The sequence below is a fragment of the Loxodonta africana genome, chromosome 8, assembly GCF_030014295.1.
Source record: "Loxodonta africana isolate mLoxAfr1 chromosome 8, mLoxAfr1.hap2, whole genome shotgun sequence".
Lineage (NCBI taxonomy): Eukaryota > Metazoa > Chordata > Mammalia > Proboscidea > Elephantidae > Loxodonta > Loxodonta africana.
Window position 1 is genome coordinate 115,042,721 of NC_087349.1, and position 12,656 is coordinate 115,055,376.

Below are 12,656 nucleotides of genomic sequence, written 5' to 3' on the forward strand. Positions count from 1 at the left end.
TATAATTTTGGGGTTTTATTAGAGCCATAGAAATACAAAAAATGAAAATGTACTGTGTGTGTGTGTCATAAAGAACTTTTCATTTTACTTTCATCCACTTTTTTCAAACACTAGCAATGTGTAAACCCTTAAAAAAAAATCCATTGCCTTCGAGTCAAGTCTGACTCATAGTGACCCCAAAGGGCAGAATAGCATTGCCCCATAGGGTTTCCTAGGCTGTATCTCTTTACTAAAGCTGACTGCCACATCTTTCTCCCACTTCTCCTGCAGAGTGGCTGGTGGGTTTGAACAGCCAGCCTTTCAGTTAGCAACTGAGAGCTTAACCACTGTACCACCAGTGTGCCTAGTATGCAACTATGTAAACAGATGCTGCTAAACGAAAACAACAACAAAATGACATAAAATATCATAAAAGCCCCTGGTTCTGTTGAAATATACCTAAGAATGATAAGAGAGCTTTAGATCAATCTCGCCAAAGGATTGTTGCTTATTTTTATGAATAATATGTCATGTTTTTCCAATTTCATGAAAGGTTAAATGTTGGTGTCTGTAAGTCTGAGACTGGTTAACCATAAGAAATATTCCAGAATATACAGGAATAAATGTATTGGTTTGATCTCATGCTTTCTGAATGTCATATTTTCAGAAAATCACTAAAAATTTTCTAATAAAAAGTATTTTGCTGCAGTGTTCCTTGCACTCAGCACTCCCATCAAAATAATGGCAAATGTAATACCTCAGCAATCATAGCTAGAAAAATAATATTAAACCCCAAAATGTCATAAGTTAATGGGATCTTTCTCTGCTATTTCGTATGTTTCCCACATAAAGCTCTAGAAATGATATTGTACTTAAGGCAAGGCACAGAGATTCATTCATCTTTATATCCCCAGTGCCTAATCATGTCTGGCACATGGTAGGACTTCTATAAATATCATCTGAGCCAAAATAAATTGGCCAAAGATTCACATATACATCTGTTTGATTCCAAAGCCAACATTTTCCACTTGCACACATGATAGCCACAACAAAATTTGCCATGGGATTAAAGATCAAAATGAGTCAGTAAGGAGGAAAAAAGAACCAAAGACATAAAGTGAAAGTACCTTTCTTTTCACTCTCCCTCCGACTTTTATCCCCTGGCCCCTGCTCCTCCTGTCTTACAATTTCTAACTCCTTAGGATATGAGGAGCAAAACTGACTGTGACTGGAAGAAGACTTCAGGATAAAAGTCATGTCCAAAGAGAAAATAACGATTTCTGTTTAAGGTGACAGAAAATTGTCATTGATTAAGGGTAATATTTGCACAACTGATTAATCTAATTGATGTCATTAAAATTTACACCTGTAAAAAATTGAACTGGCAAACATTGTGTGACATATATTTTTACAAAAGAAAAAAAAAAAGAGCAGCTGATGATGCTGTTTATGTATAGCCAGACACCTCATGGGATTTGTTTTCTTGGTGTAGAAGTTTCGGGTCATGGTTTCATAGGACATCCCAGTTAATTGGCCTAATAGCATGTCTAGTGTTTCTATTCTACCTCCTAGTTTGTTGTGTAGTGCCTGATGTCTGAAAAGTTTGCAAGCGGTCATCAAAGGTACAATTGAATGAGGAGGAATTGGTCTCTATTTGCCTGGAGCAACAGAGGAAGAAGGAGAGTTAGGAATAGAAGGAGGAAAGGGAATATGTGGCTAATTGCCTCCCTGAAGAACTACCTCCTTTGCCATGAGACCAGAAGAACTGGATGTTGCCTGGCTACCATTACCGAAAGTTTTGATTAAAAATTCTTATAAGAATTCTGAACAAAAGTAAGAAAGATGGGGAACAGAATTTCAAATTCTCATAGGATTGACACTTTCTGAAGCAATAAGAACTGGAAGAACCCCTGAAACTATTGCCCTGACATAATCTTTAAACCTTAAACCCAAAATATCCCCTGAAGTCTTCCTTAAACCAACCAGTAGTTTAGCTAAATTAGTAAAGGCTGCCTGCCTTGAGAATTGTGCTTTTTTAAAGAACTATCTATATGGGATCAAACTGACAACAGCGACTCGAAAGGTTAGAGAAGAAACTTAGGGGGTAATGAGTTCGTTTTAACAGTGAAAGAATAATTCAGAAATGATTGCAACATTTTTGAGAATGGTTGCACAACTTGAATGTAATCAATGTTACTGAATTGAACAAGTAGAAATTGTTGAACTGGTGTTTGTTTTGCCACATACATTGTCAACAACCATGGCAAAAAATAAAAGACATTATTTTTAAAAATAAAATGAAGAGAAGATAATGGGAAGCAAGGCACAGTAGAGTTTTACTTCTAGGAATGTGCAGTTAGTAACTAAAAATATCACCCCCCCATCTGTAAGTTTGTTGTACTGTAGTGGTTTTGTGTTGCTATGATGCTGGAAGCTATGCCACCACCAGTGTTTCAAATACCAACAGGGTTACCCATGGTAGGCAGGTTTAACAGAGCTTCTAGACTAAGACAGAATCAGGAAGAAAGGCCTGTTGATCTACATCCAAAAATTATCCAATGAAAACCCTGTGGATCACAACGAAATATTTTCTGATACGGTGCTAGAAGATAAGCCCCCAGTTTAGAATGTACTCAAAATACTTAGTGGTCTCCATAATAGATTCAAGCATACTGCTGTTTGTGAAGATGGTGCAGAACCAAGCAAAATTTCATTGTCTTATACATGGAGTCACCATGAGTTGGAGCCAATCTAGACCACAACTAACAACAGCAGCCACAACTAAAAATAAGATGGCTGAGGGTTTTACCTCAATACAAGGGAAAACTAAAAATACCAAAATCACCAGCCCTCATCCCAGTGAGTATGTTGCTTGGTTGTTTAGGCATGGCATTAACCCTTAAATATCTACTGTCATTGAATTCTCTTACACATGTTTGCTAGCATCCAGAGCGTGTCCTCTGTCTCCTGAATCATTTTCTTATAACTTGATATAAAACTGTTTACCAGGTTAATTTAATCCAGGCTCAGTTATAAATTTTTCTAGACTGTACAAAGTGTATAGCGTGGACAATAATAAAAAAAATTAAAAATCATTACATCAAACATAAATTCCAGCACAATGAAGAGGCATTCATTTTGTTTGGGTTGAATAAAACTTAGATATGTTGAGGGAGTAAGTAACATGACTAGAACAAAAATGACAAGCAATCTGTGATCACAGGTGAGCTGTGGGTCTGGAACGGCAAATGGGTTAAGTGTGAGGTCTGGGCTGTAAGTTCATCGAGGAGGGAGGAAGGACAGGTGCTGTGATGGTGAAAAAGGAAGGAGCTTCCCAGCAGGCACAAGAATCATACATCTCCATCTAGAATGCCGGTGGAGGCAACAACGGCTGTACAGTGGAAGCAGATGGCAAGATGGAAAAAAGAACCTACGTAAGCAGCAGATATTCCAGAAAGAATGAAAACCATGTGTACAAGTCCTGAAGGACTGGAGGTGAAGTGCTAACTTCAGGCCCCAGCTCTAGCCCAAAAGAAAATAAATGAGAGGAGCTCCATATCAGGGGAGAGACCAAATAAACCCAATTGGCTCTCCACTTTTTTAGCCCCATCAAACTCCCAAAAAACCCATTGCTGTCGAGTCTATTTTGACTCATAGGACCCTATAGGACAGACTAGAACTGCCCCCATAGAGTTTCCAAGGAGTGCCTGGTGGATTTGAACTGCCGACCTTTTGGTTAGCAGCTGTAGCACTTAACCACTACACCACCAGGGTGTAGTGGTTAAGCCTTTCAGCCCCACAGGGGCGTAAAAAAATAAGATTGGGCTGTTAATGGCACTAGGAATTATGTCTTATACAACTAGCAATCTCAATATATTAAGCAATCAGGATATTTTCTTAATCAAGAACATGTACCCTTGAGCTGGATTATCTAGTTTTAAAAGAAACCCCACTACATATTCGTTGTATGACTTGGGTAGGTTACCTAAACACTCTGTGCCTTCACTTCCACACTTGTAAAATGGGAATAATAATATTATTTACCTCATATGGTTTTTGTAAAATATTTAGTGTGATGCCTGGCACAGAATAAATACTTACACATTAGCTAAAACTGTTGTTCCCTGTTATTTTCTAACAATCCCTTTTGGTCACCTTCCAAGGAGTTCTGGTGGCACAGTGATAAAAGCTATCGGCTGCTAACTGAAAGATTGGCAGTTTGAAACCATCAGTGGCTCCACGGAAGAAAGATGTGGCTGTCTGCTTCCATAGAGATATACAACCTTGAAAACCCTATGGGGTCCTATGAGTCAGAATCAACTCATTGGCAGTGAGTTTGGTTTTGGGTCACCTTTGTGATAATAATATCAGAATGGATAAGCCCGTTCCATATTTTGAATATTCTCAAGGCTTACAGGAGAGGGAAATTTGCCAGAAAGGGAGCTAATTCCTTTGGGAATGCATAGAAGAAGTATGCCGTTGTTGTCAGGTGCCATTGAGTCAATTCCAACTCATACCAACCCTAAGTACAACAGATTGAAGCACTGCCCAGTCCTGCCTCATCCCCATAATCATTGTTATGCTTAAACCCATTGTTGCAGCCACTGTGTCAATCCATCTCGTTGAGGGTCTTCCTCTTTCTCAATGACCTGCTACTTTACCAAGTATGATGTCCTTTTCAAGGGCTGGTCCCTCCTGACAACATGTCCAATGTATCTGAGACGAACACTCACCATACTTGCTTCTAAGGATCATTCTGGGTGTACTTCTTCCAAGACAGATTTGTCCTTTCTTCTGGCAGTTCACGGTGTATTCGCTATTTTTCACCAGCACCATAACTCAAAGGCATCAATTCTTCTCCAGCCTTCCTTTTTCATTGTCCAGCTGTTGCATGAGTATGAGGCAATTGAAAATATCCTGGCTTGGGTCAGGCACACCTTAGTCTATAAAGTGACATCTTTGCTTTTTAACACCTTAAAGAAGTCTCTTGCAGCAGATTTGCCCAACACAATGTGTCATTTGATTTCTTGACTGCTGATTCCATGGGTGTTCATTGTAGATCCAAGTAAAATGAAATCCTTGACAACTTCAATTTTTTCTCCATTTATCATGATGCTTCTATTGGTCCAGTTGTGAGCATTTTTGTTTTCTTTGTGTTGAGGTATAATCCATACTGAAGGCTGTAGTCATTGACCTTCATCAGTAAGTCCTTCAGGTCCTCTTCATGTTCAGCAAGCAATGTCGTGTCATCTGCATAATGCAGATTGTTAATGAGTCTTCCTCCGATTCCAATGCCCTGTTCTTCTTCATATAGTCCAGCATCTGGGACTACTTGCTCAGCATACAGATTGAATAAGTAGAGTGAAACGATACAACCCTGACGTACAGCTTTTCTGATTTTAAACCATGCAGTGTCCTCTTCTTTTGTTTGAATGACTGTCTCTTGGGCTATGCACAGGCTCCTCATGAGCACAATTAAATTTCTAGAATTCCCATTCTTTGCAATGTTGCCTATAATTTGTTATGATCCACAGAGTCAAATGCCTTTGCATAGTCAATAAAACACAAGTAAGCATCTTTCTGGTATTCTTTGCTTTCAGAAAGGATCCATCTGACATTCACAGTGATACCCTTCATTTCAAGTCCTCTTCTGAATCCAGTTTGAATTTCTGGCAGTTCCCTGTCCATGTACTGTTGCTTTTGTATGTTCTTCAGCAAAATTTTACTTGTGTATGATATTAATGATATTGTTTGATAACTTCCACATTCTATTGAATAACCTTTCCTTCTAATAGGCATAAATATGGATCTCCTTCAGTCAGTTGGCCAGAAAGCTGTCTTCCACATTCCTTGGCATAGATGAGTGAGCACTTCCAATACTGCATCTGTTTGTTGGAACATCTTATTTGGTATTCCATCAGTTCCTGAAGCCTTGTTTTTCACCAGTGCCTTCAGTACAGTTTGGACTTTTTCCTTCAGTAGCGTCAGTTCTTGGTCATTTGCTACCTCCTGAAATGATTGAATGTCAACCAATTCTTTTTGGCACAGTGGCTCTGTATATTCTTTCCATCTTCTTTTGATTCTTCCTGTGTCGTTCAGTGTTTTGCCCACAGAATCCTTCACTATCGCAACTCCAGCCTTGAATTTTTTCTTCAGTTCTTTTAGCTTAAGAAATGCTGAGTGTATTCTTCCCTTTTGGTTTTCTAACTCCAGGTCTTTGCACATGTCATTATAATACTTTACCTTGTTTTCTCGAGCTGACCTTTGAAATCTTCTGTTCAGCTCTTTTACTTCATCATTCCTTTTTTGCTTTAGATACTCGATGTTCCAGAGCAAGTTTCAGAGTCTCCTCTGACATCCATTTTCATCTTTTCTTTCTTTTCTGTCTTTTTAATGACCTCTTGCTTTCTTCATGTATGATGTCCTTGATGTTGTTCCACAACTCCTCTGGTCTTTGATCATTAGTGTTCAATGCATCAAATCTATTCATCAGATGGTCTCTAAATTCAGGTGGGATATACTTAAGGTTCTACTTTGGCTCTCATGGACTTACTCTAATTTTCTTCAGCTTCAACTTGAACTTGCGTATGAGGAATTGATGGTCTGTTCCACAGTTGGCCCCTGGCCTTATTCTGACTGATGATACTGAGCTTTTCCATTGTCTCTTTTTACAGATGCAGTCAAATTGATTCCTGTGCCCTTTTATCCAGTGAGGTCCGTGTGTATAGTCACCGTTTATGTTGTTGAAAAAAGGTATTTGCAATGAAGAAATCAGAGGTCTTGCAAAATTCTATCATGTCATCTCTGGCATCGTTTCTATCACCAAGGCCACATTTTCCAATGACTGCTCCTACTTCTTTGTTTCCAACTTTCACATTTCAATCCCCAGTAATTATCAATGAATCTGAGTTGCACAGTTGATCCATGTCAAATTGCAGAAGTTGGTACAAATCTTCAACATCTTCACCTTTGCCCTTAGTGGTTGGTGTGTAAATTTGAAATAACAGACGTATTAACTGGTCATGTTGTAGGCATATGCATATTATCCTACACTGACAGTGTTGTACTTCAGGAGAGGTCTTGAAACGTTCTTTTTGACAATAAATGCAACACCGTTCTTCTTCAATTTGTCATTCCTGCCATAGTAGACCATATGCTTGTCTGATTCAAAATGGCCAATACCAGTCCATTTCAGCTCATTAATGCCTAGGATATTGATGCTTGTGTGTTCCATTTCATTTTTGAAGATTTCCAATTTTCCTAAATTCATACTTCATACATTCCACGTTCTTATTATTAATGGATGTGTGCAGTTGTTTCTTCTTATTTTGAGCCATGCCACATCAGCAAATGAAGGCCCTGAAAGCTTGACTCCATCCATATCATTAAGATTGACTCTTCTTTGAGGAGGAAGAAGAGCTGCCTTTGCTGGAAGAGTTCAGAAAAATGAGGCTGTAGGAGAGTTGAGGATCAGAAGGCAATTGTCTTGATCACAGAATGCACGAAGCCTTACTGGATTAACAAGAACCTTTTCATACAGCGCATTTCTCTCATACAATAATGGGGCCAGCTTAGAGTATCTGACAAGCATCTACCTCTTTAATCAAAATCTAACAAGGTGGACCTGACAGAGATAAATACCTATTAACAATGGAGTCAGCAATTAATCTTGGACTCCCAATAGCTGTTCAGCACTGAAATAAGTGGGTCTCCTGTGTGGTGGTTAGCTACCTTTGTTTAATAAAGCGGGAGGTGGGTATAATGACCAGGACCTTGCAACACTGTGAAAAGGCTGTTTCTGTTTCATTTAAAGTTGCAAAGCATAAATAAGATGTGAAGGGTGAAGCATTACAAAACCAGCCCACTGAATGAATTTTCATGGACCAGTTAAGGTGATGGCTATTAGTTTCATCTCCTGTGAGTACTAATATGTACCAGCTTCTTTAGAGTCTAATTGAAAATGCATCACATAAGCCATGATTCATGGTCTGTAGTTCAGACTCTAGAAATCCTAGGAGCACCCCAGACTCTTTATAATGAGGTGCAGAAAAGGTAAAAAATTTCCTTAAGCATCTGCCACTCCAATGGCTCCCTGTTTGGACTATGTCTGTGCAGTCAGGCAATGCTGTCTGCTCAGCAATGGGGAAGAATGGCAGCTGTTTCTGGCCTGCTCGCTGTTCTACCCACCATCTCCCTTCTTTCATAAGTGAAGGGATGGGCAACAGGGAAATTCTGCAGCTTCTGCTACTCTGGCATTTTCCTGAGGCCATTCAGAAAGAACCCAGGCAGGAAGCCATCAACCCACTTATCAGGAAGCCATCCATTCAAATAATCCAACAAACTCCACAATACTCTATGCTCACTTCTCTGTCAGATCCTGGGGGTACAAAGTTTATGCTATTTGTTCCTGTCTTGACAAATTAATAATTGAAAAAAGAAAAAAAAAAAAAACACTGCCATTGAGTTGATTCTGACTCACAGCGACCCCATAGGGTTTTTGAGGTATAAACATCTACAGAAGCAGACTGCCACATCTTTCTCCTGTGGAGCCACTGGTGGTTTTGAACCGCCAACCGTTATTGGCAATCAATCATTTTAACTGCACCACCAGGGCTTCTTAACAAATTAAATAGTAGAGTAAAAATAGAAGGCATTTAAAGGAAAAAAAAAAGGCAAAGGGGAATATAAAGTTACAAGTGAGTTTATTTCTGCTTTAACTCCTACCACATCACTTCCTCACACAGATATATTTTAAATATATACTATAAATTAATATAAATACAACTGAAATATATTTCGTTTCCTTCAGCATAATCATATTGGAAAATATCTTCCATGTAAATTGATCTGATACTAATGGTTCTCCTGCAAGTGTAAGAGAGTTGTTTTGAGAGTGGGAGGTGGTCACCATGCATGACTGAGTAGTTTCCTTTTTGTGGAAACCTCCAAAGACGTCACCTCAGGGATGTGCTGCTTTGGAATCCCACGCAGACTGCAGTAATAATGGAGATGTTCCCAACCAGTCAGGAGGTCATCAAGGGCATCTTGCTGGGGACAGTAGCCAATGAGAACACCCGCCACACCAGCTGAGGAGAGGGCCACTTCATCTCTGCTTGGAGAAGAAACACAGCTTAGAAAAACTTGATTTCCTGAACAAACCTCAGCCCATTTCTCACATTTGACTCATCTTTAAGAAGTTAATTGCATAGTTTGATTAATACAATAAATTTAATAAGCAGCAACCCATGTCTCAAGTGACTGAACAGGCTTGCCTCTGGAATCAGAGGCCAGGGTGTTAATTAAGGTAAGTCTATGATTGCTATGGGTGTTAAAGAAAAGAATATATAAAGTACCAAGCTTTGTATTTGGCATATGACAAGTTCTCTATTAATGACTATCCTATTTGTTATCTATTTTCTCTTCCCAAACAATTTATATTAACATTTAATAAATCAAGGACCAAACTATAATTTTGATTTTTTTGAAAGTTAAATCTTTATTTTAAGAATTCTATATAATCTCTCATTGAACATATGGAAAAGTAGAGAGAAAAGGAGGAAAATTATTATTCATAGTCCCAACCTTCAGTTATTCTCACCATTAATATTTTGGTGTTAATCTTTCAATTGTAAGGGTGAGAATTATACAAAATTGTATCTACTTATTAGAAACAAAACTTTTATTTCTAATTTTATCATTAATATATACTTATCATAGAATATGTGGAACTGCCCAAATGATACCACAATTCATATTTTGATTATTTTCTTGCTGACTTGTTTCTATGCATTTTTATGCAGATGAAATTTTATGGAATATAAAGATTCTTGAGAACACTTTAGTAGAGATAATCCCTAGCTTCTAAATGGAAGATAATATAAAGACTTGCTAACAAATCATGGCAGCTAAAGGGGCAATTATTAGCATTTCTCAATTATAGGAGAAAAAAACTGAATCTAGTCATTAACAGGACTGCTACTTTTTAAAATTTCTGCCAAAGCAATATATGCACCTGGTAGCAAATAATAAAATAAAGCTTGATTTTGTGTAAAACTTTAAGTTCTCAACATCATTTTGCTTCGGTCTCCTAAATTCTGTAACAGTAACTCCCTCATACTTTTTTTGTTTTCTAAATTTAGCATAGCAAAATGTTATTTCAGCTTGATTTTTCCTATTCTATAAGTTTTTTTTTTTTTTCCTGCTTGGTCACTCTTAGAACTTTTCTTTATCAATTTATTTCAAGAGTTTTTTTTTTAATATAAAATTTATATAGCCGTGGGTCTTTTTTCAAAGACTTTAACTGATATAAGAATTATCTGTGAATTAATAATAATATCACACTTTTTTTCAATATCTGCCTCTTGAAAATTTTACTCAATAACAGTTTCCATTAGTGTTTTTGTTTTATTTTCTCATGTTCCTCATCCCTGTCCTGTACAAAGAGCTGTAGATTTTAAATTTGTCTCTCCATTATCTATATTATCTACCAATCTGTTACCATCAATTCAATGGTGTTTTCATTTATATTCTGGAAGGATTTCTCAAGTGCATTCTTGATATCACTAATGTAATACCCAGCATTTTTAATTCTGTTCTTGTTAGTTTCCTTATATTAGTTCCTGCCTCACCTATATTCCCTTGTCTTTCAAATTTAGGTGGGACATTTCTCATGACACTTTCTACATCTGTGTCCTAATACTTTGCCTTTTTATATCCTGAGAATGCCAAATTATTTTCTAATATTTTCTTATATTTTAATAAGTACATCAGCTTATTATTTTCACAACTCTACTATTTCTCTATTGCTTCAATCAGTTTTTGTACAATAGTTTTCATTACTTGTATGTTTAGTTGCTTACTCAACCTTGTATGTGATTAAAGTTGCCAGATAAAATATAGGTTGTCCATTTAAATTTGAATTTCAGAGAAACTGTAAATAAATTTTAAACATAAATATATCTCATGCAATACGTGTATGTCTCATGGAAAAAATATTTGTTATTTATCTGAAATTCAAATTGTGTGTCTTGAATTTTTATTTGCTAACTCTAGCAACCTTAACAGAATATTTCTGAAGGATAAGTGTGCACGCTGTGTTCCAAACATTCCCTGCATGTGTTATTTTAGATCCACTCTCAAAACTGTAGCTAAACTGGGTGCTATTTTCAGTCATGATGGAATAGTTTGCAGTAGCCCCATCCTGTCCTTTAAAACAATAAAAAAAAAAAAAAAAGCTAGATAAAATACAGGAAACAATATATTTAAAAGCTAGCAACTGAATATTCAAATCACAAAAAGAAGGGAAACTCATTGAGGTGAGACATTCGTTCCAATTTTTTTTTTTTTTAATCCCTTGAGGTCTTGACCCCTCCTATCAAATGAAGGAGGAGAGGTGGTAAAGCCATGTAAAAAGTGACATCTATGAGTAGAGAAACTGAACAAGGCTTTTATCAAATTTTTTTTTTGAGGAGACAAAAATTGGGGTTCATAGCTGCCAATGCAGACAGGATTTAAGGGGCCGAGATCCCAGAAAGGAGGAAGTGAAGAGAAATCTAATACTGCAAGATGCTCTTTCACTTGAAACATTAATCAATTCATAATCAATTCAAGTATAGAATTGAAGAGGGCAAGCATTAATGCTAAAAAGCTCAAAAATGAAACATAACTATTAAGTGTATCACAGTTGTGGGAAAATAAAAACAAGTTCATTAAAGAGTCAGGTGTTGGAACTCTGGTAAATTTAACCATGGCTTTCAACTGGAACCACTAAAAGGTGACACATTGTGCAATATGGAAATGGATAAGTCCTTAAAATGACCGAATTTCAGCCTTAAATAAAATCATACCCCTTTCTAATTGTGTTAAAATGATCTTCCCTATTCTTTTGCCTTTCAAAAGCTAAAGAGAATTGTCTTTGGCAGAAAAACACAATCACCCAGAGGTTTTAAACTTTTCTTATTCTTTCAAACCTTACCTGGCATACCATTAAAAAAAACAAGAGGAAAAACACAGATAATAGAAATAGGCCAGTAGATGATGCAGATATTGGAGTTTTCCGACACAGACTTTAAAATATTTTAGTAAATAAATACACAAAAAAAGATGAAAAGATGACGAATCACACCAGAAAACTTAATCTATATAAAAAAAGAATCAAATGGATATTCTAGAATTGAAAATGTATAATAACCAATTTAAGGCAATAGAGATACTTTGGACATATAAATAAATTTTAATATTAATATAACAACACAAAAAACAATACAACAAATGACTTCACTACAGTGCTTACAGAAACTAAAAATAAAATATATTATGAACCAATTACTTGAATATAAATATGACAATTTAAATGAAATGGACTAATTCTTCAAAATTCAATATACTAAAATAGAATAAATAGAAAATCTGAAAAGCCTTACATCTAGAAAATTGAATGATTAATTGAAACTCTTCCTATAAACCAGGCCTAGATTGACCTACTTGGAAACATTTAAGAAAAAAAATTACAAAAACAACCAGCCAGTTGTAAACTATTCTAGAAAATAGAAAGACTGGGAACAATTTCCTAAGTTATTTTATGAGGGCACTGTTACCTGGATACTTAAATCTGAAAAGAATATTACAAAAAAAGTAAAGTCACAGGCCAATGTCTCTCATAAAAATAGAAATATTCC

General features: G+C 36.5%; 1 protein-coding gene across 1 annotated transcript in view; it reads right to left on the bottom strand.

Annotated features, from left to right (window-relative positions):
- Nucleotides 1-12,656, bottom strand: part of ABCA13 (ATP binding cassette subfamily A member 13) — a 572,876-nt gene that overhangs the window by 41,864 nt on the left and 518,356 nt on the right. The window contains 1 exon segment of the mRNA XM_064290236.1: nt 8,938-9,088. Coding sequence (XP_064146306.1) covers nt 8,938-9,088 — 151 coding nt within the window.